Source organism: Parasteatoda tepidariorum, chromosome 7, assembly GCF_982258835.1.
Source record: "Parasteatoda tepidariorum strain Cologne lab strain chromosome 7, Ptep-v5.0, whole genome shotgun sequence".
Taxonomy (NCBI): Eukaryota; Metazoa; Arthropoda; class Arachnida; order Araneae; family Theridiidae; genus Parasteatoda; species Parasteatoda tepidariorum.
In genome coordinates, this window is record NC_141761.1 from 22,955,953 (window position 1) to 22,982,377 (window position 26,425).

The 26,425-nt window shown below is 26.3% G+C and overlaps 2 protein-coding genes across 2 annotated transcripts; one reads left to right on the top strand and one right to left on the bottom strand.

Annotated features, from left to right (window-relative positions):
• Nucleotides 1–189: 189 nt before the first annotated feature.
• Nucleotides 190–7,904, bottom strand: LOC107450942 (protein FAM89A). Its single transcript, XM_087167492.1, has 2 exons — nt 7,297–7,904; nt 190–2,979 (listed from the first exon to the last, which is right to left on the bottom strand). Exons 1-2 carry the CDS (start codon nt 7,582–7,584, stop codon nt 2,665–2,667), a joined length of 603 nt encoding a protein of 200 aa, XP_087023618.1. The 5' UTR covers nt 7,585–7,904; the 3' UTR covers nt 190–2,664.
• Nucleotides 7,905–7,975: 71 nt separating this feature from the next.
• Dic1 (Dicarboxylate carrier 1) lies at nt 7,976–23,340 on the top strand. Its single transcript, XM_016066882.5, has 10 exons — nt 7,976–8,157; nt 8,508–8,616; nt 9,611–9,730; nt 10,764–10,924; nt 13,801–13,842; nt 13,923–14,037; nt 15,828–15,920; nt 18,270–18,350; nt 19,797–19,853; nt 19,955–23,340. Exons 2-10 carry the CDS (start codon nt 8,512–8,514, stop codon nt 20,054–20,056), a joined length of 876 nt encoding a protein of 291 aa, XP_015922368.1. The 5' UTR covers nt 7,976–8,157; nt 8,508–8,511; the 3' UTR covers nt 20,057–23,340.
• Nucleotides 23,341–26,425: the final 3,085 nt, after the last annotated feature.

The window sequence follows — 26,425 nt, forward strand, 5'->3', positions numbered from 1 at the left end:
AAATTGTTGCTGAAAGCTCGAAAAAATTCTGCGACAGAAGTCACAAAATTGTGGAGCTATGACCACCTGGTTCACAATGGGCTACTGTAGGAATCTTTACATTTATATAATTCTAAATAATATAGACCTTTACGGAATTATATGAGGCTATGAGATTCTATAGTAGTATAAAATTCTAAATAGTTCCAATAGTTTCAAATATATAAACTTTTAATATGAACAAAATTGGTACATTTTCTAATAATAAGTTACAATATACATAAATAACATCCATACATTAAATCTATCAGGTTACTACATTTCACCAAAAAAAAAAAAAAAAAAAAAAAAAAACATGTTGAAAATAATAACTATATTTGAGTAATATTCCTTACAATAAGAGTAGTAGGCGTCTATAGCAAAAAGTAAAATTAAATAACATATACGGTGATGAGATTCAGCAGATATGCAATGTAAAAATCAGTAAGGATTTTCAAGTTATTTGAAAATTAAAAAAAAGAGTTAAATGTTCAAAGGTAAAGAAAAAGCATATAAGTTGTTACTACTCAGTTCTTGTAATTGTGATAAATTAAAAAAGTGTAAAGTAGCTAACTCGGTAGTAGATGCTCTTATGATTTTTTCATACTTTGTTCTGTGCCACTGCATGGTTATCTCTAAAACTTGAGGACTATTTTTGTGTAGGTTCCAATATGGAAATTTTTATGAGTTAATCAAGCTTTGGCAATTATCAGAAAATGACACACAATAAACTTAAAAAAAAAATCATAAAAGGGGGTAAGCAAATAAGATATTATTCGTATCTCACTCCAAGACTATCCATTTTATATATTTTTTTTAATCTACTACCAAAGCCTCCAAAGTGCAACTAGGTAGTAGCATGTGAATAAGTCTGGTAATATCCCTGTCCACACATAAAAACACAAACATTTTTTAAATTTTTTTTTTGTAATTTAAACATCAGTATAAATCAATACAGCAGTAGATAATTAATTAATTTTTCAATGTCACAGCATATCACTAGCGTAACACAACATACAAAAACAAGCTAAAAAGGAATACAGTGAAACCTCAGTTAAGCAGAATCGATTGTTTTTTTTCCCTTTTAAGATATTTGCTGTTTACGGGAAGGGCACATTAAAAAGAAGGATAAAGCCATAAATTGTATTTAGAATAATTGCAATGATATAAAAATAAATAATCTGTAAAAACTATTAACATAGATTTTTATTTAAACTTAGCAAAAATTATAATATTAACAGTTCAAAAAGAAATTCAATTGATTTTTATCCAGTTAAAAGATGTGATAAAAATTTGTTTCAAGCTACTACAACTTACGAAATCTTCATGGAACATTTTTAAATCATTTCGCATTTTTACACCGACTTTAATAATTTTTGGATAAATATAAAAATATCTCAGTTTCTCAATACAAGTTTTAATAGTTCATGTTTTCACTTTCTATTTAGTCTGTTCCAATCAATAGGTTTACACCTACTAACATATTCCCATTACTTGATAGGAAACTTGGCAATACCTTCTTGAAAGTGAACCTCCAGTGATACATAGAAAAGAAAAAAAAAAGTGGCGATAGCTGTAAGACACCATATTATATTTGTTTTTCAAGAGTCTGAATAAATGTTTGATTTATATGAACACCTAAATGACTAGATTTCTCTTCTCTTTTCTTAATCCAGCGGTTAAATTGATAAGAAGAAAGAAATTTTCAGTGGGAAAAAAGAATTGAAAGTATTGAATACATAATTTTTACTCGAGGGGTCTCATAACCTGTGTTGTTCACCTTAAAAGATCAAAATATACCGCTGTTCAAAATATTTCACATGAGCAGAATCATTTTCTACCTTCCTTTGCTAAGATATAGAAAGGTGACAGGAGAATGACTGAGTCTTTAGTAGTGAAATAGTTTAATAATATTTTTAGCTGCTGAGGCAAAAAACTTACATGCTTAAAAAAATGGTGGAAAGAGGCAATTGAGGAAAGTATAAATAGTGTTTTTCAGTCTGGCTTGAAGAAACTAAAAATAACATTGCAGAACATAAATAGAATGTCCGTGTCCAGTTACGGGAGTGTCTGCTTTGCGTGAATGGTACATAATGGTTTATTCATAGAAGATTCACAGGGAATTAAAAATAATTTTTTGCCATGGGACATGGGAGGTGTCCATTTTTTAGGAGTGTCCGCAACATGAAGTCTCACTGTATTATCTATAACAAATGCATACTGATATTTAGTTATTATGGCAAGAATTTTTTTATGACAGTTCAACAAAAACAAATTCCCCCCCCCTCACTTTCAACAAGTATTGGAAGTTTAAAATACGGCAGTAAATAGTATATATATATATGGTATATTTATTTTTTTCTTTGAAAAGTTATTTTGTTTTTTAACACACTTACATACAATAAGTATATAATCTAAATATAAAAACATAAAATCATAATCAACAAATGAATTCTATAATTGCCTTAATGACTATCGACTCATCATAACATGCTTATACATTCTTACTTTTGTTAATTTTTCATAAAAATTATTAATAATATATCAACAAAATAAATTTTCTATTGGATGAAAATTAAAATCTATTTGTGATCTACCTACAATAAATGCAAGAGTTATTAATTCCTTTTGGATTCAAAAACTTTGTTATATATCACCGAATTCTAAACTAGAATGAGACGTGCTATCCATGGAAGAAAGTTTTCGAGATTGAACAGTTTGATTTTCTCCATTTGAAGGCATAACCATAGAATTGTCACCTTCAAATGATTTACTGTTTATTTCTCCTTGTTCTTCACTACTAGGTGATTCAATTCCATTGTCCCAACCAGGGGAAGAAGGGTGTATAGGAGAAAGACTAAGTGACATACGATCTTGAATGAGTTGTTTATATTCGTGTATTGATTCATTAAGAGACCATAATTGACATAAGAGAGACATATCTAATTGACGTAGACCAACCTGTAAATTAAAGAACAAAATTGAATTATGCCTGCACTTTTTAAAAATATAAGGAAGTTTAAAAAGTTTCATATTTAAGAAGTATTATTGTCTCAAGCAATTCTTCGCAACAATTGTTGCTATATGATATTTTAGTTTATCAGAATTTTTCTGATGCTTGATGTACATTGGAATGCGTAACGAGGGAGCTCTTATGTGAGCATAAATCATTATTAATTTACTTAACAGGAACTTATCAATTTTCATTCAGAAATGAAAGAAACTGAAATAATAATTTAAAAAAATGTTTACTTGAACAGTTTAGGGTCACAAATCGTAATCGAAGCACTAATTTTAAATTTTTTATCCTCATAAGTGTCGTTTTGTAAATTTTGACAAATTTGAAAAAAGAAAAAAAAAAAAAAAAAAGCACTTAAGTAACCAACAAAACAAACAATATAGATAATTCAAAATCTTCAAATAATTTGCTTAAAACTAATTAAGTAAATTTTATTTCATTCATAAAATACTACCTTTATTGCTTGAAGGTTTTAATGTTGAATTTTAGCACCTTTCCCACCAAAACAGCAGATCAGATTTTAAAGAAGAATGGTGAAATCTTAACAATTGTTTCTAAAAATTCTGTTATTTTTTGGAGCTATTGATGCGCTACTATTTAAAATTCCTTTTGTTATAAAAAAGAGTTAATTATTGGGATTAATTACTCAGTTAAAAAATAAACATATTAAGCACAAATATTAAGAAACATTTATTCTCTATAAATGATCATTATCATTAGTTATGAACTCGAATAATATATAAATAAAATAATTTTATTTGATCCTGAGGATGTTTCCTTTTTATACCATCACAGTACTGTTTGTGCCAGAGCTAATTAGACTTTTAGTAAAAATTAATCACTTGGGAGAGATTAATTACTGAAAACTATATGAAGTTAAACTGCTTTTCTTAAGTTGACATGTTTTTTTTTTTTACTAATTTATACACTCAAATGCATGCATCAAGGGTGATTGTGACAATAAGCGAAAAAACCTGAAAGTTGCAAACTTGAAAAAACAATTGAAGAGTATGCAAAAGTTACCAACGCAAAATTTAAGAAGTTGCCAATTTATATACTACTCATGTTCATTAAAATTTTTTGAGCTGCGATTTATAATTAAATGATCTACCAATAAAGAATACTACCTTTTATAATAACTGATTTAGGAAAAAACTTTGTTCTTACAAAAATCGCGATATTGAATATTAAAATCGTGTCAATATGAATCTCGATATTGGATGTTAAGAACGCGAAAATACAAATTGCGAAATTGGGTTTTAAAATAGGGAGAATATGAATTTATAAATGTGAAAATACAAATTACAATAGCGAGTTTTTGAATCGCGTAAATACAGATCACAACACATGATTTTTAGATCCCGTCAGTACAAATAGTGACATTGGATTTAAACTCGCGTGAATACGAATAGCGATATTGATTTCTAAAATTTGTAAAAACAAAACAAGATATTGGATTTTTGAATCACGTTAACACAAATACTGATGCACGATTTTTAAATCGCGTGAATAAGATTCACAATGAATAACTTTTAAATCAATTGAATTTGCATCTACGTCAGATAATTCTTCATCAATGAAAAAAAGAAAAACTATGAAAACTAACACATATATGAAGAGCTAGAAGCGACTCCCTTGCAATAGATAATGCAAATTAGAAGTGATGAATTCCTATTTCTGGTCCGATTGTTTCTGCAAAAGCAAAACAATTTTTTGAAATGCTAGATCTAGAAGGATATATCGATGCATCATCATGATGGTTGACACGATTTAAAAAACATCACAGGATCCATGAAATCAGTCTTTCAGGTGAGAAACTAAGTGGTGACATTCAAGCTGCAGAAGGTTTTAAAATGGAATTTTAAAACTTTTTGGAATCAAAAGGACCTTGATATGAACAAGTTAATTTACAATATCGACGAAACTTGACTGTTCCGTAAATATTTGGTTGCATGGACATTGGCTTTTGAAAACGAACCGCAACTCCTGAACATAAGTTCAGTAAAGAAAGGGGTCTGTCCAGGCCGAATTTAATACCGTTTAGCGGTACCTTCACAAATTCAACTGTAGGAAAAACGAGAGTTACGCAAAATACTTCCTAAAATTTTATTTTTGTGTCACTTAGGATAAATCCATATTTTTGTGCTGATTTTTTAATATAATTTGTACTTTCTTACAAATTATGCCTAAGTTTTCACAAAATAGGTACTTCTTAGAAAAACCTAGACAGACCCCTGAAAGAAAGAATAATAATAACTATGCTACGAAAATTAAAACTTAAACTGGGGTTAAATTAAAACTTAAACTGGTAGATAATATAAAACAAGATCATTCAAAGGGATAAGAGCAGACTATCTCCCAGTTCACTGCTCTCATGCAAGAAAATGCTGGATGGTTAAACAAATTTTTAAAGAATGGTTTGACAAAAAATTCACCCCTCAAATTATTCAAGGTATAGTACTAGTAATGTCAAAACCTAGGAAAAAAAATTAGCTGTTAATGTTATTTTTTTCTGCAACTTTAAAACTAATTTGTGTAGTAAAATATTCAAAAATCTTGTTTTTTCGCAATTAGTTAGGATCAAGAAGATTTGTAATAATGTTGAAAGTTTTCGGGAAGCTGTGGATAATTTTTCAAATAATTTGAGTAAAAATGATTTTCCTTTTAATTTTTGTAATGTTAATTTTTTAATTAAAAAAATGATTGATGGTTTTTAAGTCTTTATATATTTTTTCTTTTAACAGGGCGCAATTCTAGTCTTAACTGAGCAGCCCCAGTTAAGCATTCTATTAATTTATCTACGTATCTCCTTCTCCTGACCTTTTCATATCATTTTTAAACTTTTACTGCGCATTATTATAGGGGGCGTTTTTTTTTCTTCAGTTTTTAGTGTTTTCTTTTCCTCCGCTTTTGAAGTTGATTCTTGACCTGTGACTGTGAGTTTTTAATTTTCTGATGATTTTTATTGATTTTCTTTTCGTAATTTGTTTATTCTTTTGAATGTATCTTGTTTTTCCTGGACCTCTATACAAAACCATCGGGGTACTGAGGGAGATATTTTAAGCTTTTGCTTCTCCCTCAAATAGAAATGGTTTTGTTTTTAATGGCTACCGGGGCCGGTACCTCCTGAAGACGTCGGCTTCGGTGGTCATATTTTTATTTTATTTCATTTGTTTTGTATTAGCTGTGCTGCTTAATTATAATGCTCCTGCTTACCCAAGGGAGATGGTTTCGAAGTCCGAATATGGGATTTTTGCTTCCAAATGTCATAGCTCTAATTCATCCCATGGATCAAGGTGTAATTGCTTTTATGAAAAAGAAGTGCCAAACGAACTTTTTAAAAAGAAGATTGAAAATAGAACTGATCTGAAGGGCCTCTGGAAAGATTAAATGATTCTAGACTGCATTTATGATGCAAGCGCTGTTTGGGAGTCAGTAAAAAAATTCACTATTTACAAAATCCTAGAGAAAGATTTTACCGAATGTGGATATCACTTTGGTAAAATTTCTGGAAGAAATATCTGCTCTTGATTTGGTAAATTTTGTAGAAAATGTATCAAGAGAAGAAAATGTAGATAAAGAAAACATCAACAAATGGTGCAATTGTGATGCAAATGATCAGCGAATAGAACATTTAAGCGATGAAGAAATTTTAGAGAGATATATGAGCAGATGGTGAAGAAAGTAAAGAAGATGGGACTAAGAAGAAAATAGTCATGGTACTGCTCATATTAAAGGATTAATTTAATAGATAGAAAAGCAAAATATTGCAACACCTTGTGACGAAATTTTGAAGTAAAAAAATCTACTATCTCAAATAAAGAAGAGGTATTTCAACACGAAGAAACGAAAGAAAGTGGATACTTTTTCCCACAGAAAAAAGGAAATGAAGAAAATGTGATGAAAACTGCTAACAGCAGGTATGTAACAATAGATATTAAAATGTATCATTTATAAAAAAATTTATGGTTTGCGTTTTGCAACCATCCTCGAATTTGTTTATCCGCATTTTGTGGGCCCCATATCCTGCAGATAATCGGGAGTTAACTGTACTTATTCTCTATATTTTTTAATAAAAAAGACAATCGAATTCCTGTATATAAATAATATTAGATTCATAATGGAAAAAATTGCTACTGGAAATATAATTTTTCCATATTTTTTAAGACAAAAAATTGCGATTTAACAAACAACTGCAATTAAAATAATCTATAAAATCTAACAAGATACAGTGTTATTCTAAAATATGTTACACAAACCATTTCTTTCCTCAGAAGAGCAAGCTGCATGTCTAATCGTCCAGATCTACTTTGGCTAGATGCATCCGAATGAGTGCTGCCTTGATCGCTGACTATACTATCCGAACTATCATTCTGTGATGGTAATCTTTGTAAATTAGTCCGTTCAGCCAATCCTCTGTTTAGATCTTGCTGAATCATAGTTCTCATAGCATGAAGTCGTTCCATTTCTTTCCATTGGGCACTACTAAAATTCAACAAACCACTTAAGCTTTTAGGTAAAGGAGGTAAACCTTGGAGCGAAGCCATCAGAATTTTTAATAGTTTATTAGCTAAAGGTGCAAAGAATTAGTTATATTCGAGACTTAAAGCTTTATACAGCTAAATTCTGTTCAATCTTCAGGTTAACAGTAGCTGTTGAGTAATATTCCTGTCCAGTTGTAAACAAATCCTGTTGATAAGAAACAATTTATTCGGCTACTCATCGGTTGAAACGGAGTAAATGTTTTACGTTTGAGATATCTATTCTTCAATGTTAAAAAACAGTTCGGAAAGTATCAAAGTGGATTTCTCGGAATGACCAGATTTTATAGATTTCACCACATTCTAAATATTAAACGATTAACAGTATCGTAATATAAAATCGATATCATCAATACTAGTAATCGATATAAGAAAAATTAATCGTTGGAATCTCTATAAAGGTTCTTCCAAAAAGTAAATAAACAAAAACGTGACCGACAACCATCAACTGGAGTGATTTGTTATTTTTTTTCGTATCAATTAATCTAACAAGCTTAATAATCTACTATTTCCTCAAAATATTACATAAACTCAGACTCTCGTATTCTTAACTCGGGAACACAGTTTAATTTCCAACTGGTAAAATATTTAAGCCCTTTTTTTTTGTAAAATAAATAAATAAATGCATGCAACATAAAGTTTTCTTATTAGGTAAAATATTGAACGAATACTATTTAATGTGTAATTGTGTTTCGCTTCAGTTTCTTTGTAATAATATGATTTTCGAAGATTGATTTCGTTTATTCAATATGAAAACAAAGCTATTACTGTTTATTTAGTAATTTATAATTCTTTCTGTAATCCTCTTAAACGAAAATTGCGAAATCTGTATAATTTATTTTAATCTTAATTTATTGAATGGAGCTTCATTAATCCTGAAATACTTTTGACTGTAATTTTAATAGCAAACTTTCATTTTATCTGTGCAGTGAGATGGGAGAACCTACAGACGTTTCTAAAAGGTTGGCAAGGTGGTATTTTGGTGGTATTGCCAGCGCTGCTGCAGCATCTTGCACACATCCTCTTGATTTATTAAAAGCAAGTATAGAGAAAAATGTATTTTCATTGTTGTTTAATTTTTTAGGATTTACAGTAAACTATTTAGTTGGAGTATAAAACTGGATTGGGCACTGTACCTTGAAGCTTTAAGTGTCTATAAAATCTTCCATTTTCCTATTGTTTTTATCTCAATTTCTTATTATAAGAAAAATCTCATTTAACTCTAAAATTTTCTCTGTTTTCTATGGGAACATAAAAAACCACTAAAACAGTAAGGTCATCCATTTATAAATTTTTACCCATTATTTTTGACGATAAGAAATAATTTTTTTTGCTCTATGAAATAAGAGAAATACAATGTATTGAAACATGGTTTTGAAACAGAACCCCCTAGACCAAAAGATTAATATTAAAATTATAGTTTGTTTAATTAAGGTAAAAATCAAACAGCTGCAAATTCCAATAGTTCTTTTTTTATTGATAGATAATTCTAACCATATTCGTAAAAATACTGAAAATATTGCAAAACACTATGCTACTAGGCATTATGAATTACAGTAACTCAATTCAAACTGATGAGAAAGTCATGAACAATTTTTTAATACTGACAATTTTAAAACTTAATTTAGTAATTTAAAATCATCAACAAAATTATGACCATTAGCTTAGAATATTATGAGCTAAAATGGGGTAAAGTAAATTTTCAAAAACTAATATTTTGTTTTTTCTTTTCAAATACTGAAGCTACTTTAGAAAACAGAACAAAATTGAAAGAAAATTTTCTTTTTTGTGTGTTAAAATTTTATTATGAAATGGTAATATTAAATGCATATTAAAAATCTTCCATGAAGTTAATCAGAAATTTTTTTTCTTGGGGTACCTTTATCTCCTAACTCTCGTGTTGTACCAGTAGCTAAGAATTGAAATTATATAATTTCTAAAGAGGAATTAATTTTATAAAAATGTGATTCGATGAAGTAGATTAATGCAATACTTTTGCCTACTTTGAAAACTATTTAAAATTATTTTTTAGGTTCATCTTCAAACTCAACAAGAAGGTAAAATTGGAATTGTAAAAAATACAACTAATATTATTAGGAAACAAGGAATTCTAGCCCTATACAATGGTTTAAGTGCATCACTATTGCGACAGGTAAGCATGCATGGAAGTTTAATAATCTGCTGCTGAAATTTTTATTTATTTACTTTCTTTAATATGTCTTATAGTTTGATCAGTAATTTATCATTGTTTTACCCAAAGTAGAAGATCTTAACCTCAATCTTATAAATGTCTTTCTTATGCAAATCTTGAAATATGAGACTTTGCATTTTATAGAATTTTGTGTTATATAGTTTATTTCACATATTTTTAAACTTTTTTACTAAACATGGTAGCTATAATAATGTGGAACAGAATAATCATGAAATGTTTTTAACTAATTTTTAGACACAAATATTTAAAAATGCAAAAATATGCACTTCAACATTTATCATTTATAGAAAAAAAAATTTACTATTCTTAGAACAAATAAGGAACAAATTTATTAATTATAGCTTACTTAGCTTTTGAAATTATAATCTTTTAACAAATAATGTAAGAAGTTAATTGTCTTTGTTTAGTTACAGCTGTTTCTACTGTTATTCTTTATTTGATGTTACCTTGTTCTCAAACAGCATTTGTTGTTAATTGTGAATATAAACAACATTTGTGTCTCCATCTGTGAGCTCACAAATGTTTCTTTAGATATCTTATCATAAATAACTGACAAGTACTGAAAGGACAATATATTTCTCTTTTCTATTTGTGTATTCAAAAATAATTTTCATAATGGTAAATGCGTATGGATTAGATTAGAAATTATCACTCATATTTTTACTAAAAGTAAAAGGCTGTTTGTTGGCCAGAAGGTCATGAACGTTAAGGCTTTGCAATTTCTATATCTACAGCATGATTTTAGCGTTGTGCTCAGCATTAGGCCCTTGCTGCCTCTTTTTTGTACAAGCTGGTACTCATCGACCTGAAGCTGGGTGGGTTCGAAGTTGTCACCTTGCATAGAATCTTAATTCTTTGCAATGTAGGCAGGCAGCCTATTGCCTTATCTGTTGTGCCTTTTGAAACTTATACATTATTGATATTACTTTCATGAAATTGATGTAATCTTTGTTTCAATATATTTCCTTTATAGCTGACTTATTCTACAACTCGGTTTGGGGTTTATGAAGTTGTGAAGCAAAATATTAGTGTACCCGGAGAAAATATTCCATTTTACAAAAAAGTTTTGTTGGCAGCTACAGGTGGAGCGATGGGTGGATTTATTGGTACGCCTGCAGATATGGTCAATGTTAGGTTCGTTATAATTTTTCTTTAATAAGAAAAGAAAGATAAAAATTTCCTTTTTGAGTTATTGTTTTCTCTAAAAAAAAAACTGCTTTTAATGTCTATTTTTTGCTTTGATTAGTTCTTTTTTATTTTTATCTGATTGTTCATAAAAAAATAACGAAGTGATTTTCTTAAAAAAGAAAGACGGTATACCATTTAATATGAATAATATATATCATAACTACTGTCTTAAATTAAGAATATATAGATAAGTTTGTATATGTTTTCTTATTTAGACTCAAATATAGAATAAATATAAATGGTCAGTGCACAAAATTAAAAGGCACACACCTTAATAACTTTCTATACAATGATGGGATTTTTATGTACTAAAACTCAATCTTAATGGTTCATTATTCTAAACTTAAATATATTAATTTATAAGTGCCAGCATTATTTTTAGTTACAAACTCAGGCAAAAAATTTACTTTCTCTGAAAGAACATACCTTTTTTGATCTATTCGGATTCTTAATGTGCAAAAAGGGGTGTTGGAGGTAGTTGCAATATGGAAAATATTATCACATTGGTTTAGGCCGAAGAGCATTCTAAAGTCTAAACAGGGAAAATCTCAGGGAAAGGGTCAGGGAAAATCTGGAATTGTCAGAGAATTTTATTTTAACTTGGGAACAGTCAGGGAAAATTGCATAAAATGAAATTAGAATTTTTTTTAAAAAAAAGAGGAAAATCTTAACATTATAACTGGAAAATAACCAGTATTAGAATTGTGAGTAACAGTTATCAGTTATTAAGATTTGAATTAAATAATTCTAACATCTATTACAATTATTTGTTGTAAAAAGTTTGCATTTTAGTGAAACTTCTATGCTTCTATCTTCATTCAATGATATTTCTTTGCTCACAAAATGTAATATTTGACATTACAATTAAAAAATCAAAGTTTTCTGTTGAAAAATTGCATAGTATGGATAAAATATGATCTGGATTTTCAGTGAAATTTTCCTGATGTACCTGGGAAACTCAGTGAATTTTTTTTCCTGAAATTGAGTCTGAACCCTGTTAAATCTCTTAATGTTAGTTTCAATTTTTGTATGTTTCACCATATCTATAAAATTGCAGTAAATCAAAAATTTTTTGCACACAATTATAAAACTTATTTATTCAAAAATAATTTAATGCACAAAAATATTTAAAATTGTAAGGCATAAAAATTAATTTTTACACCAATTTACTTACGCAATTTTAAATTATGAAATCCAAAATTTGAGCCAAATAGTTCATAAGAAACACTAAAAACGCAATTTCCTTGAAACGTCAAAGTAGGCAAAAAATTAAATTAACTTTTAAGAATTTCAACTTCTAACTTGCTTAAACTTATAGAACAATATTTTCCAGAATGACACTACCTTCCATATTTTGAGGATCACGAATTCAAATAAAGTATGTTTATTCAGGGAAAGTATATTTTTGTGTCTGATTTAAAGGCTTAGAATATAATTTTCTCAAATTAATTAGCATATTAACTGTTTAAGCTCTTGAACCATTAAGATTGAGTTCTTGTATGTGAAAATCTGATCATTAGATCATAAGATGTTAAAATGTTATTTTTCTTTTTTTTTTGTGCATTGTTAAAAAATCAAAATTATTATGTGCTTTATAAGTTTTCACTACATACTTTTTGTATTTATGTGTATATATTTGTGCAGATTAAATAAGAAAAAGTTTGAGTTTTCTATTTATTAGATATATCTTACTAATGAAAAATTAAACCACAACAGACATAATTAATTCCAAACTATTTCAAAATTGTAAAATTAAAAGCTAACTTGATTAAAAGTATACATATAGTTCTACCATCTCTTGATATTCTAGGACAATAGGTTTCTCTCTTTTTAGAAATGAATGTTACTTGCAATTTTTGCATTTTGATTAAATTGCATAATTCTAATATTACATTTTACTGGAGTGTTTGAAGTCTCATATTTTTTAAGATGTTTAATGTTCTCTTCAACTTCTGGCCATCAGAATTTTCATTGAATTGTATGAATATTCATTGGGTTATTCACGAAATTTTATTACAAAGTAAAAATAGAAGACATACATTTTATTTAAATCATCCATTCTTTTAAAAATTGGAAAAAATTCTTTTTTTTTAAAATCTGATTTTTTTTACTTAAATCAGATTTTTTTCATTTTACATTTTCCAATAAAAGCTCTTATAAAATGCATTAATAATGCTTAATATTATTTAAAATGAATAGCATAACTGAAATACTTAGAATTTCTTACTAAAATAGCTAAAATTATTCTGCAAGTTTTTTCAAACTATTCCTGAATGTATAAAATGTTAGTTATTTTTGTTCAAGCTCAACACCTTCATAAATTTATTAATACTAAGACATGATTTGTCAGTTCCATATCAAATGATGAATAAATTTATTTAGAAGAACATTAAAAAGTATTCTTTTTTACTAAAATACTCTTTGCAGAACAAGTCTTTCTTTATTAATGTACATAGGTTTTTAAAGTTTAATCTTATTTTTATCGATATTTAGTAGCTTTTTTTTTTATTTATTCGTATCTTTTTACGTTAAAGTATAATTTGCATACATTTCCATCTCTTTATTTCTTTAGATAAAATCTTCAATATCAATGAAGTCAAACTAAAAAAAAAAAAAATCTTTAGAAGTATATTCATTAGTTATATTTAAAAATATTTTTGATTAAAATCATTAATTTTTTTAAAAAAACAAATCATGTGGTTTAAATTATGTCAACCTTGTATCCTTTAAGTTTGGTCTTTTTCATTTGGCAATTGGTTCTAATTTTTGTTAGATTCATAAGCCATCTCACTTGTTTAAATATTTTTTCATATAATTTTTAGGATGCAGAATGATATTAAACTTCCTCTTGAACAGAGAAGAAAGTAAGTTATAAATGATCTTTTATTTGATTACTTAAAAGTGATAAAACCTATTTTTTTTTATCTATCTTTTATGTTTTTAGTTACAAGCATGCTATTGATGGCTTAATTAGAGTTTATACCAAAGATGGGATTAAGAAACTATTTTCGGGAGGTTCTACAGCTACTACTAGAGCAATGCTAATGACTATTGGGCAGGTATCTGCACATTTATTTTATCTTTAAAATGTTTTTTCTCTTATATTTTTTAACTACTAATTGTATCATTCTTATAAAGTCTAAGATTTTATAGTAGAACCCTCTTTACAGCTACCCTTTTATTAAGTGTTTCATATTCAGTTTAATAGTTGCAATGTATATCAGGTGCACATTATAATGTTTGCACTGAATTCATGTTTTGTAAATAGTAAGAAAGGGTTTTTTTTTGGATTTTATTATTTGGTAATTGATTGTAAAGAAAAATAAAAGAATGATCTCTTTTGCTTTATTAAACTCGTTTCTGTAAAGTTTTCTCATGCATTTTAGCATACATAATATGTGACATTGTGGATTACGCATGTTCTACATACATTTTTTATTTGTTGTTGGTAGATCATGATTTTATATCATAACATAATTTCTTTTCTGTAGTACAAGAATACTTAAGCCTGAGTTGAAACGTGTTCCATTAAATTATTTTTGTTGCTTTTCAGTGGAGAAGGACTTTAATATTATCATAGTTCCTCATAACATTTGTAAGATAATATTATGTCAATTTACAAGTTTATTCGTTTTTAAATAAAATTATTTTCTTAGAACTCTTTTTGTAAGTTACTATTAACTCATATTGAGCTAAAACACTGATAGTTCATTCCTGTATGATAACTGTAATTTTTTTCATTCTTTTATTCTCATTGAAATATCACTTCAAAAGTAAGTGTCAAACATTTGCTTGATTTGAAAACCGAATTTTCAAAATACTAATTTAAACTATTATTTCGTTTGATGTTACTGTACATTAAATGCAAAACAACCTTTGGCATGCAAGTTGAGTGACATGATTTCTTAGATTCTTACTCTAGATGTTCGAGTTTAGAATTTTTTAGTTATGAGTAAATATTTATGATATTTTTGTGCACTCATGATATAACAATTCCACTTTATAGTATCCATTTTTGTTTGGACAAAAGGTTTTTTTATTCTTTTATTTTTATCATACTTTGTAATATTTGCTTTTGTTATAGTAGAGTTATAAAACAAATTCATATGTACTCATATGTGTTTAGTTCATATGTCTTTTTCTCATTTTAAAGTATTTTTATGACCATGATTTTTTATATCAATTATTTTAATATAAAAGCTAGAATTAATGCTTTGTTAAGACTAAGTACACTTACTCTTTTTTGATACTGCTGTCTCATAATGTAACAAAATTTTTGAGATACTTATTTCTTGCTTTTTTTTGCCAGTTTTGTGTATAGTCAATTTCTGATTCTATCCTTTATGTGCATAGAAATTTCATAGTTTAAAATATGATACATTTCTTTGAAATTAATTTCAGACTTTATTACAGCTAGTGTATATAAAACAAATTCAGTCATCAGATAACAACTTCCTAGCAATTTTCACATTTTAAGCTCTTTGTTTTTGCAACTCAAACTATACCCTTGCAATTTTTTCTTGTAACTAAGGAATCATTGAAATTGACTAAGTCTGTCTAAATAACCTCTAAATAAGTCCTTTTGTGGTTAATTATTTTATAAATGTCATCTGTTTAAATTACTTGTTTATTTTGTTATTCAATAAATATCATATGCATTAGAAATATATGAACTAATAAATAATTAAAGATTAATAATTATTGATAATTGTGATCAATATCTTGTGAGCATTTTTATTTATATTTTTTTTACTCATTAATGCTTGCATTGCTTTTTTCATTTTTACTATGTTTCTGTTACATTCATTATGCCTATGACTTTTTTTTAAAAGCACATTATTTGTTTCAGATATCTTTTTATGATCAAATAAAACAGACGTTGTTACAAACATCATATTTTGCTGATAATCTTGTTACACATTTTGCTGCTAGTGTCATGGCTGTGAGTACTTTTTGTTCTGCAGTTGTTTTTTTAATCTACATGTAACCAAACACTGATCTAAAAAATTTTTGTCTGAAAATGTGATTATCATTTTTTTATTTAAAAACTCCTCATATTCTAAATGTTTAGTTAAACTGTTAATAACATTTTAACTAAATACTTAGAATATATTGTTTGAGTTACTAAGTGAAAATAAGTTTATTTATTTTGGATAATTTGCAGTTTAGTTGCTAGAATAATCTTCAAGCATCAAGATCTAAATTTCCTGAGTACTTAAATTCTAATTAATTACTTAAATTTTTATTTATGTAAAATTTTTTTCATATAATATCCTTTTTCTCAGCCGCACCCTTAAAAACTTGTATTTGTCTCTCTTGTTATGATGTTCTTTAAATTTTTTTATTTTCTTTAGAAAGTTTACGTCATTAATTTTTGCTTATAAATAAAGTATATTTTTTTAACAAAAATATTTTTTAAACTTTGAATATCAATTTCAAAATTTAAAAAAAAAACAAACAAACTATGTGTAAGTATTTTTGTTGTAGTATGTATTACTTAATTATAAAGAAGTTCCTTAAATCAACTTAGTTTCTCTTAAAAACAAACACCTCAATGTTATCTGTTTAACTTGTTCAAGATAAGAGAAGTTGACTCTTTTTAAGTTGGGTAATCTCAGTTTGTGGTATTGTTAATTTTTTTCTTATAACGATTTAGATGTAAGCATTTGTCCAAGTAATTTAATACCTACTTTTATGTTAAGTCTTCAAGTATGTAGATTTGTGCTAGCTAATTTATATATAAGTTATTTAGTCATCAAAAGGCTTATTTAACTTGATAACTAACAAAAATTTCTATCATTTCTTTAATATGTAATTGTATGTGTAACTTGATTATTGGTTTTTATCGATTTTGTAATTTATCCTTTATCAGTCAACTTCATTTAAAGTTCATCCTGATTGTTTTCTGTCACAGAAAATTAGTTACTCCTCAGTTATTTCACAGAAGTAACTGTGCTGGCTACTAGAGCATGAAATATATGTGCAAATTTTCTCAAGTAATAATTTAGTTAGTCTAATTCTATTTGAAATAACCTATTTGAAGCAGGATATTTAGGTAGAAATTGGACTTTTTTTTCTATCAGGAATTTATGCTTAGGATCTTAACATTAGCTAAAGATTGTAATCCAAACTTCTATTTTTAGTAATTATTGATAATTAACTTCTTACTGATCGCAATATTTTTATTTAAATTTGTAACTGATTAATTTTCATTCTATTCTTTGTACTAAGTTATTATTATTTTCTGTAAACATAAAATGATTGTTTAATATGTGTTTTTGAAATCCTTTTTATCCCTAAACACATTTAAACTTCGAAAGGTAACTTTAGAATGTACTTTAAACTTTTAGTTTTAAAAATGTTTTTTTTTTAAAAAATACAATAAAAAAGGAAAAATCAGAATTGTTTTTTCATCTAAGTATGATAGTAATTTTAAATAAACAAATAATGGTCAATAGAATATGTTTTTGTCTAATAATGTCATGCGTTCAAAATATGTAACAGTCTATGATATTATTAAAAACAAAGTTATACAAATGTGTCATTTACCCATATAGAAAATGATATGTTGGATTTTCGAACTTGGGAATTTATTGTAAATATTTTTTTTTAATTTTTAACTTTCTTCTGATAATTACATTTGTAAATTGTTTATTTATAGAACTTATTTTTCTAATTGTTTGAATACTTAGATTTTGTTTATTTTTGTTTTTTTATTGAATATATTTTAATACTGTTATATAATACTGTTCATACTATAATACTGTTTATACTATAATAAACTAAACTCAGTGGCGCAACAGCTCATAGAAGGCCAAGGCCTACTGTGCCCATCTCAGTTTTCTTGACCTTGGGCTCTGGAGTGCAGGAGCAGATGTTCCGGTCAGGTGGTCAACCGAATGCGGAACCCTCAGTGTTTAGTTCCCAATCATGCTTGTTGCGCATTTATCGACCCACTGAAGGGATGAAAGGCTGAGTCAGCCTTGTCCGACTCGAGGATCGAACTCAGAACCTGTGGCATGGGAGCGCAAAGCGATACCACTCAGCCACCGGGTGTCTGTTTATACTATAAATATCTATATCATAATACTGTTATAATACTGTTTTTAAGCTTTTTGTAGATATTAAAATTTTATTTCATTGTTATTTTTTTTTTAATAAATCCTGCTTTTTAAAAATTTTTTTATTATTTTTTTCTCCTTCTTGTTTTTTTCTTTGCTTTATGAAGAATTAAAAGTATTTGTTTTTAATATTATTATAAGTTTCTCATTTATAAATTACTGAATTTTAGGGTGCAATCGCCACTACTCTAACTCAACCTTTAGATGTTTTGAAAACACGAACAATGAATGCCAAACCAGGAGAATATAGGGTAATTCAATGTATTAATTTTAACCAGACTCCATTGTAAGTTAAGAAACGAAAATTTCGGTATAGGATTTAAGTAATCATCAGCAACTGCATATAGTTCCATTTTATTTCTTCATCAAATTATACAAATATGCTTTCAAAACAGTATAAAAGCTTTTAAAAGTTAAACACATCAGGCAGAAATTTAATTTATGCTATCTTTTATGATATATATTATAGAATTATTATAAAAAAGGTTATAGTTTTGGTAGTCTTCTTGGAATTTTAGACTTGGCGACATATTTCGATAAACAAGAAGAACATTTAATTGGACCATTAAAAATGGTGCATCTTTTGCGGACATGTTCTTAACGAATCAAATACGATATAAAGTTTAACTTTTTAAGAAGATCATCTGCAAGAAACAATATTTATTGTACTTTACATGTGAATAGAAAGATGTGTATTTGTTACGATTTTTAGATAACATTTCTATTAATTCTTATTATTTGTTTACTGATTATTGTTAGTAATAAGAAAGCAAGCAAAAAGGAGGCTTTGCAGCGTCATTTCAAGAGTTGGAGATATTGATATATGTTCACGCTGGGAGCTTGGCATTCATTTAAAGTGCAAACATGCTCTTTCCATAGGGATAATAGTTTTTTCTTAACTTGCAACCGAGTATAGACTTTGTAAGTGTTTTAAAATCTATGTTATTTTGAAATGTGTGCTTTTTGAGTGAGTGGAAGATGGTTGCTATACAAAATTTTGTTTCGTTGCATTTTTTTGATACATTGTTATATTTATATTAAATATTCATGCACTTTTTTAAAGTAAAACTTGACTAGCTTATGTGCTTCATTGCGTTGGTTGAAACGAGATCTTTTTGAACAATGAGATCTAAATGCTTTGGATGATTTTATTTTAAGACTTCCTTAAATGAGATTTTTTTTTATATCTCTAACGTTATTTTTTAAGAAAAATTTTATCAAATATGAATTTTTTCATAGAAGTTTATATTATGTTATACTTTTGTGCAGATAATATTGAAGCTTGAAAACTTTGACTGTAGATAGAATTGCAGAGTAAGAGGCTTGAGTAATAAGTTGAATGCTATTATTTTCTATCTTATTTAGACTAATTTATTTGTTTTAAAAACTGATTACTTGCTTCAGAGTTTTGATTACCTTTGTTAATTTTAAGTTAAAAGATTTTATTACTCCTAAACAATTGTTTTTAATTATAAATTAATTTAAATGACGTAAGACAAAATACATGAAATAAAGGAGCTCTTTCTTCATGAGTTTTCTTTAAAAAGTTATGCATTTTTTTAAAAATTTTATATTGAAAGTTCTTTTAAAACTTGTTTTCAAACTATTCATTAATTTTAGTGTTTAAGATAAATTTGTTTTGATTTCTGTTTAATGAATTTATTAACTACATTTATTTATGTATTTGTTTATTTCAGAACTTGTTACATTGTATATCAGTTACAGCAAAACTAGGTCCTTTAGGATTTTACAAAGTATGCTTGTTGAAATTCTTTCATATTGATTATTTAATTTTATCTTTTTGCTTATTTTATTTTCATTATTTACATAATTTCATACATTTCTTAATTTTTAGGGATATGTACCTGCCTTTGTTCGTCTTGCACCACAAACTGTTTTGACTTTTATATTCTTTGAACAACTTAGACTTAAATTTGGCTTTGTACCAAAAGCTTAGTTCCTCAGTTGCAAAAATATTTGCTTTAAAATATGTTGTAATACCATATGCAATAAATCATTTATTTGGTTCTCTGTTAAAAATATAGTGAGAAGTAGTTAAAGATTGTTCCATTCCCATAACTATGATACAAATTTAGAGTATATGTCAGAATTTCCATTTTTTCAATGTTTGTTTTTAATAGAAAATTTCATTCCTATATTTTAAATGATTTGTTATGTATCAAATTGTTAAATAATTTTTTCCAATTTGATACAATATTTGTTATTGTTGTTATGACTTCTTTCAATGGAGATAATAAATAACCAGCAATATAATTTTTAAATTAGTTTTTAGATGTCCATGAAAGATTTTGAAATAAAAATTATTTAGTGAAGGTTTCAGAATTAGGAATAAAAATTTTGTCTATTGTTGAAAATATCCTATATTTTTAGTGCTCTTAGTATTTCTTCGTTTATAGTATAAAATTTTTTTCATCTTCAGCTAAGTTTTATAAACATCTGATGTAATATTTTTTTTCTCACATAAATTGAGGAGTTAAAATTTTTAATTTCAACTTTTTATTCAATCTTCAAAATTTTTAATAAAACTTTAAACAGAAAATGTTGTTCTATATGAAAAAATAATTATTATTAATTTGATAAGTATAATTAATTTTGAATTACTATTGAAGAAAAAGAGAGCACATCTTGGTTTAGTTCTCTAAAATCTAAATTGAAATCTGGAAAAAAAATCTAGTTTGTTAATTGCTTATAATAGTTGCATAATATTTTTGGTATTCCTAAATGATAAAAATCTTTTTCTATACCAACCCCATTGTATAAGAAATAAATATTTATTAACTTATTTTCAAACGCTATAAAAAATTGCAGTTTTGTATTTTTGAAAATGTGCAGTTTTATAGTTTAGTCTTTAGAAGAATTAAATTGAAATTATTGTATGCATTGGGTAAAATTAAACTGTGCGCAGTATGTCTATTTTGGAAGAAAAAAAAACTGCATAAAATTTTAATTGGCATTTATGAAATTGTACAAACCAGTTTCTCCACAAGAACTGTTTTTCTAATTGTTATGAAATTAAAAGGTTATTTAATATTTACAAAAGAAAATATCGTATATTGCCATTTCAAATGTCAAAATAATTTAAAATGAAAAAAAACTGTACTTTACCTAAAAATAGCACAAACAGAAGCGAATAAAATTTTTATTTATTATTCGCGTTATGTTATTTATTATTATGAATAAATTCATATTTTTCAACTAATATACAAAGCTATTCCTTTATTATTAAATAATGTTGAAATAATAATATTACTGAAAGTTTTTTGTAATAAAAAGGTTGAACCGTAAAAAAAAAGAAAAATTAAAATTGTTTTGCCAATCTCTTGAAAAATGTTTTTATTATTTTATTTTTGATCTTTAGCAAAAAAGCGGAGAATTTTAATGACACACCTATGTAACTTACTATTTTTTGAATATCTCTTTTTATAAAGTTAGCAATTGTACATATCATTTATATATTTTTTTATACGCATGTGTAAAATACAAGTGCACGTTTTGTAATAGAGCACTGTGATTGATACAATTTTATTTATTGGTAATGAAATTAATTTTAAAATATTTACATTCAACTTTTTTATAAACTTCTTATGAAACGCTTTGAAAATACTGTCTTCCAGTTACTTTTTTCATAATTGTGAGTAACATGCTACACAAACGTACTCTTTAACCGTGTAGCTCTTGTATGAAAATTTTCCTCTTAGAGCAGTGTATTTTCAGCAAATGACATAAAACAATCAGTTTGTTGTGTCAAAAATCAACCACATTCTGCTCTCAACATATTCAATTTAAAATTGGCTGATAAAATGCTAAATGATTTAGTAATGTATCAAATAATTTGCATTGTGTCATATACTATTGTTTTTAGTTGACTGTAATATTTAAGGAGATCTTTTTAATCTCTATTGGTACAAATACTAAACAAAGCTATATAAAGTTATACCAGCTTCATGTAAAATTAATATAGAGGAGAGTTGGAAAGTCTTGTCTTTTTAGCTAGATTACTGCTATCATTTATTACAAATTACATGAAGCTAGTTTCAGACATTCACCATGATATTTCGAGATATGAAAGACAGTGTTGGCTATTTTTTAGTAAACAACAATGTTTTGAAATATTTGATTTCAAAAATTTGGTTAGTATTCTATTGATTTTTCTCTTTAATTTTTGATTGCTTGAAAATTCATTTTACCTGATTTCAGCATTTAATAAATTATCAAAGAAAAAAAAGGTTTGTCTTCTTGTTAAAGTTGTTTTTTCTGTTAAATATCGTCGTTAGATTAAACTGGGATCTTGTGAGTTGTATCTAGCTAGGCAATGTAAAAAAGGTCAAGTTTACAGGCTAAATTATAGGGCAAAATCTTATATAGGTTGCATACAAAGTTTCAACTGCAAAAAAATATATAAATATTCTTAGGAAATATTTAAAATTTTACTCACCATCATTCATTACATCTTTGTATAGATCGGCATGCATTTTCAAAAAATTTGATGGTTTATTAGATTGTAGAAGGATCCTAGTTTGAGAATTTGTATACATAACCATATAATAATCATGTTTTTTTCTGTGAATTTGATTCTTAAAAATATTTTCTTATCCTTTTCAAAATTTGTGAATATATACTAGTTTCAAAAGAAGACTAACGTTTTTTACTTGATCTTTATATCATGTTATTTTTTACAAAATTATTTTATGTAAATAACAATAAAGAACGCTTAAATGTTTTAAGTCTTACTAACTGTGCTAAGCTGCAAGTACATACAACCCATAATATAAGATAAAAATGCAAAGAAAAAAAACACGCTCACTAAAACAGAAAGTTAAAGGAGAAAAGGAATTTAAATAAAAAGAAAAAAATATTAATAGCTTTAAAAATTATTAAAAACTAAAAAAATTAAATAATTTATCTATCTATATATAATAATTTTAGGTATTTCGTATCCTGTTCTCTTTGAATAATCGACTGCAATCTTGCAAATTTTAAAATATTTGTTACAAAACTGGCGAATATTTATAAATGTTCAATACCTACGCATTATTTTTGGTTTCATATTGATCATTGCAGCATAATCTTGAATATAGTTTTTACAATATTTAATTTAAAGTTAATATATTTATATTTTTCACAAAAATGATTATTTAAGTACTTAAGAAACCTGATTTTGTTTTTAATATAGCATGAAATTTATATGTTTGCCAATTATGCAATTCTGTATTTCTTTTTTTTTTACAAAAATGAATTTTAAACTGAGGAGGACAAATTTTTTGGAATTTGAATTGCGTGAATTTTTTAAAATCAGAATTTGAAATTTAGATGATTATTGAAGGGCACACACACACACACTGTTGAAATTACAGTTTTTTTTGCAACATTGAATTATTTGTTTTCTTTTCCGATTTTTGTTCTGATTATTGCTTTTGTTATGATTTACAGAAGTATAGAAGTACAATTTCAATAAAATGTTTTACTTTTTATTTTGACAATATTATGTTTAATTTTTGGGCTTGTTATCAAAGTATTTTGTTAATATTAGATCTCATATATATATATTTATTGCACATATTTTGAATAGCATGTTCTGTTGTAATTAATTTATTTTAACAAAGTATATTGTTTGTTAACACTGTCATTTTTGTTTTTTGTTAAATAAATTTTAGAATTTCTATTTCAATACTACAGTGTAAAAAATTTTCAAGTTAAGACTGAAAATACATATTGCATTTGTAATCTATGAGAAAGGTGGATGATATGATTTAGTGTTTATTTATAAAACAAATTTTTATAATCAAATTTATTGTTTAATATATACATTGTTGTTATTTTTTGTAGGTATTCTATTAATAAAAATTCAATTAATATGTTGTATTATAATTGCAATTTGTAGTTATTCTGTTTATTCAATATTTCAGTATTTGTTGAAAAGTGTACACAATGCAGTATAAAAAGAAAATACTTTGGTTCAAATCTGAGTAAAGCAACTGTGTTATCTATGCATCAAAATATTTATCTATAAATGCTTTTGAGCTTTTAATATATTTTAGATATCAAAAACATAAGCAATGAATTAAAAATATTTACAGCTTTATAAATTTTCAAAGGTTTTTTATCCTTAAAAGAAGGTGTAAAATTTTTTTTACAGTAATTGTTACAAAAATATTAGAATAGCACAGAATGTTCTATCTGCTATGGAAATTTCAGATTAATGTACTCATTTACAAATAATTCACAGTTTTATCATTTTAAGAAACTGTAAAGGTACATACGTTTTTGTTATTTTTTAAAAGTAATAATGATTGTTGAATAACGTTAAAATGAGTGCAAATGAAAAAGTTGTTTTGCGTTATATATTGCACTTTTTAAAGTTATATTTAATTTTTAAAAAGTATTTCTTCAACATAATGACATGGTGTAAAAAATGGAAGCTTCTTAAAAATGACTATCAAATCGGCAAAAGAATCTTAGGGTAATTGATATAGGACAAAATTACAAAGGTTTAAATTATTATCTATTAAAAAGGTGTAAATTATTTTTTTATCAAAATAAAAGTAATACATTAAAAGAAAAATTAAATTTTCTAAAAGTCATACATATTTAGAAATAAAATAACAATTGTGAAGTTAAAATAATGCATAAAGCCATTAATAATGTATTCTACATTCATTAATTAGTAAAGTAAGTGAAAAGAAAGCTATAATTTAAGTAATATCTGATTTCTTGTATGGTATTAAAATCTAATAAGTTAATTCTACATGTGCTAGGTTTGAGTTTTCTTTAAATTATACAGTCTTGTTCAAATATAATATATTGCTAAAAAAGGCAGATAATAAAATAATAAATTGTTGCGCGAAACCTTATTTTTGTGCCGTTTTCTTTCCAAGAATCACAATTTAAAATATCATATATATCTATCGCAGACTTTTCGAATGCCATTTGAAACTGTGCCAGTTTTCTACTTACATAAAGTATATTTAAATTAATTAATCTTAAATTACTTTTCCTTCCGTTTTGGACCATAATTAATTTTGACCAAATTTTAATTTTGTGTTTTCAAAAGAAAATAGCACAACATAATGAAAGTTTATTCATTACATTAAAAATGGTTGTTGGAAATTGAATTATTGTTGGAACAAATGGAAAGAGGTGAGTAGGGAAGGTTCTTTTCGATTACGGGAAAGACAATTGTTATACAGTTTTATGAAAAGCAGCTAGGAGTGGGAAATTAAAAAGCAATTTCTTGTTTTATATGTTTATTTTATATCTTGAATTGCTACTTTTTCAAGAGAAAGAAGACTTAGTTTACTAATCTTATCATCATTTTGAAAAAATGAAAACGCTTGAATTTTCTAAATAAATTGAATTACAATTATATTTTTTGAATGTCGCCATTGCTATTTTTGAAGTATTCAAATTTCTCAATTTATTTTTGCCCACTTTTGGAAAAATTCAATTTAATCTAGTGAATTTGGAGGAATGTAAAATTAGCTTAACAGTTTTTAATTATCGTTTGTTGCTATTATGAAAAATTTCTAAAAATATTTAAACAAAAAAATGGGAAGAATTTTTGCTGCCGAATGTTTTGGTTAATGAAATTTTTTGGTTAATGAAAAAAATTTTTTTTTAGCAGCATCATATTTCGCTCAATATTTTTTATTTATGGATATTAAATTACTTAATAATGATATGAGAGATTATTCGCTTGTTTGCTTTTATAAAATTGTAGAAATAAAAAAACGAAAATTTTTAATGAAAAATTATTACTTTTCTGAATTCTCTTAAAACCAGTCTTGCTAAAAAAAAGGTTAGAATGTCGAAACAATAAATTTTTAAAATGTTTTACGTTCTTAAGCATGTTTTTTTTTTCCTTGAGGAGAAAAGTCAGTAGGAGCAAATAAAGGCAAAAATATAAACTATCATTGATTTTTTTTGAACTATTGAATCTGAGCCAACTGTGTTCCTTGTTTTAAATTTTTTTTAATCTGTTTATGTAGTGATTGGATACAGCAGGTTCGCGCACATTTGTCGAATGAAACTAAAGGGTTGAAGTTAACTAAAGGGTAAAGGTCGGATGAAACTAAAGGGAAACTGTTATCATTCATTACAAATTGTCGGCATCCAGGTTGATGCTGAAAAATATATTTACAGATACAAGAAAGTATGAAACTAATTCTTGAATTATTAGAGCTCATGGATTAAGAAAGATGCGACCAAGAAATTAATAATGTACACATTTCAATGCATAATTCATAAAATGAGAAAAAAAAACCCAGATAGTTTCTGGAATTTTATTTTTACCTAAAAAACATGTATA

What these genes read in the sequence shown, in the direction of transcription:
- LOC107450942 (XM_087167492.1), bottom strand. Translation starts at nt 7,584, where the DNA reads ATGGCTTCGCTCCAAGGTTTACCTCCTTTACCTAAAAGCTTAAGTGGT. An exon ending in CTCTTCTGAGGAAAGAAATG is followed by an intron (nt 2,980 to 7,296) that starts GTTTGTGTAACA and finishes TTTAATTTACAG; the next exon opens with GTTGGTCTACGTCAATTAGA.
- Dic1 (XM_016066882.5), top strand. Translation starts at nt 8,512, where the DNA reads ATGGGAGAACCTACAGACGTTTCTAAAAGGTTGGCAAGGTGGTATTTT. An exon ending in CCTCTTGAACAGAGAAGAAA is followed by an intron (nt 13,843 to 13,922) that starts GTAAGTTATAAA and finishes TTATGTTTTTAG; the next exon opens with TTACAAGCATGCTATTGATG. An exon ending in TGCTAATGACTATTGGGCAG is followed by an intron (nt 14,038 to 15,827) that starts GTATCTGCACAT and finishes TATTTGTTTCAG; the next exon opens with ATATCTTTTTATGATCAAAT.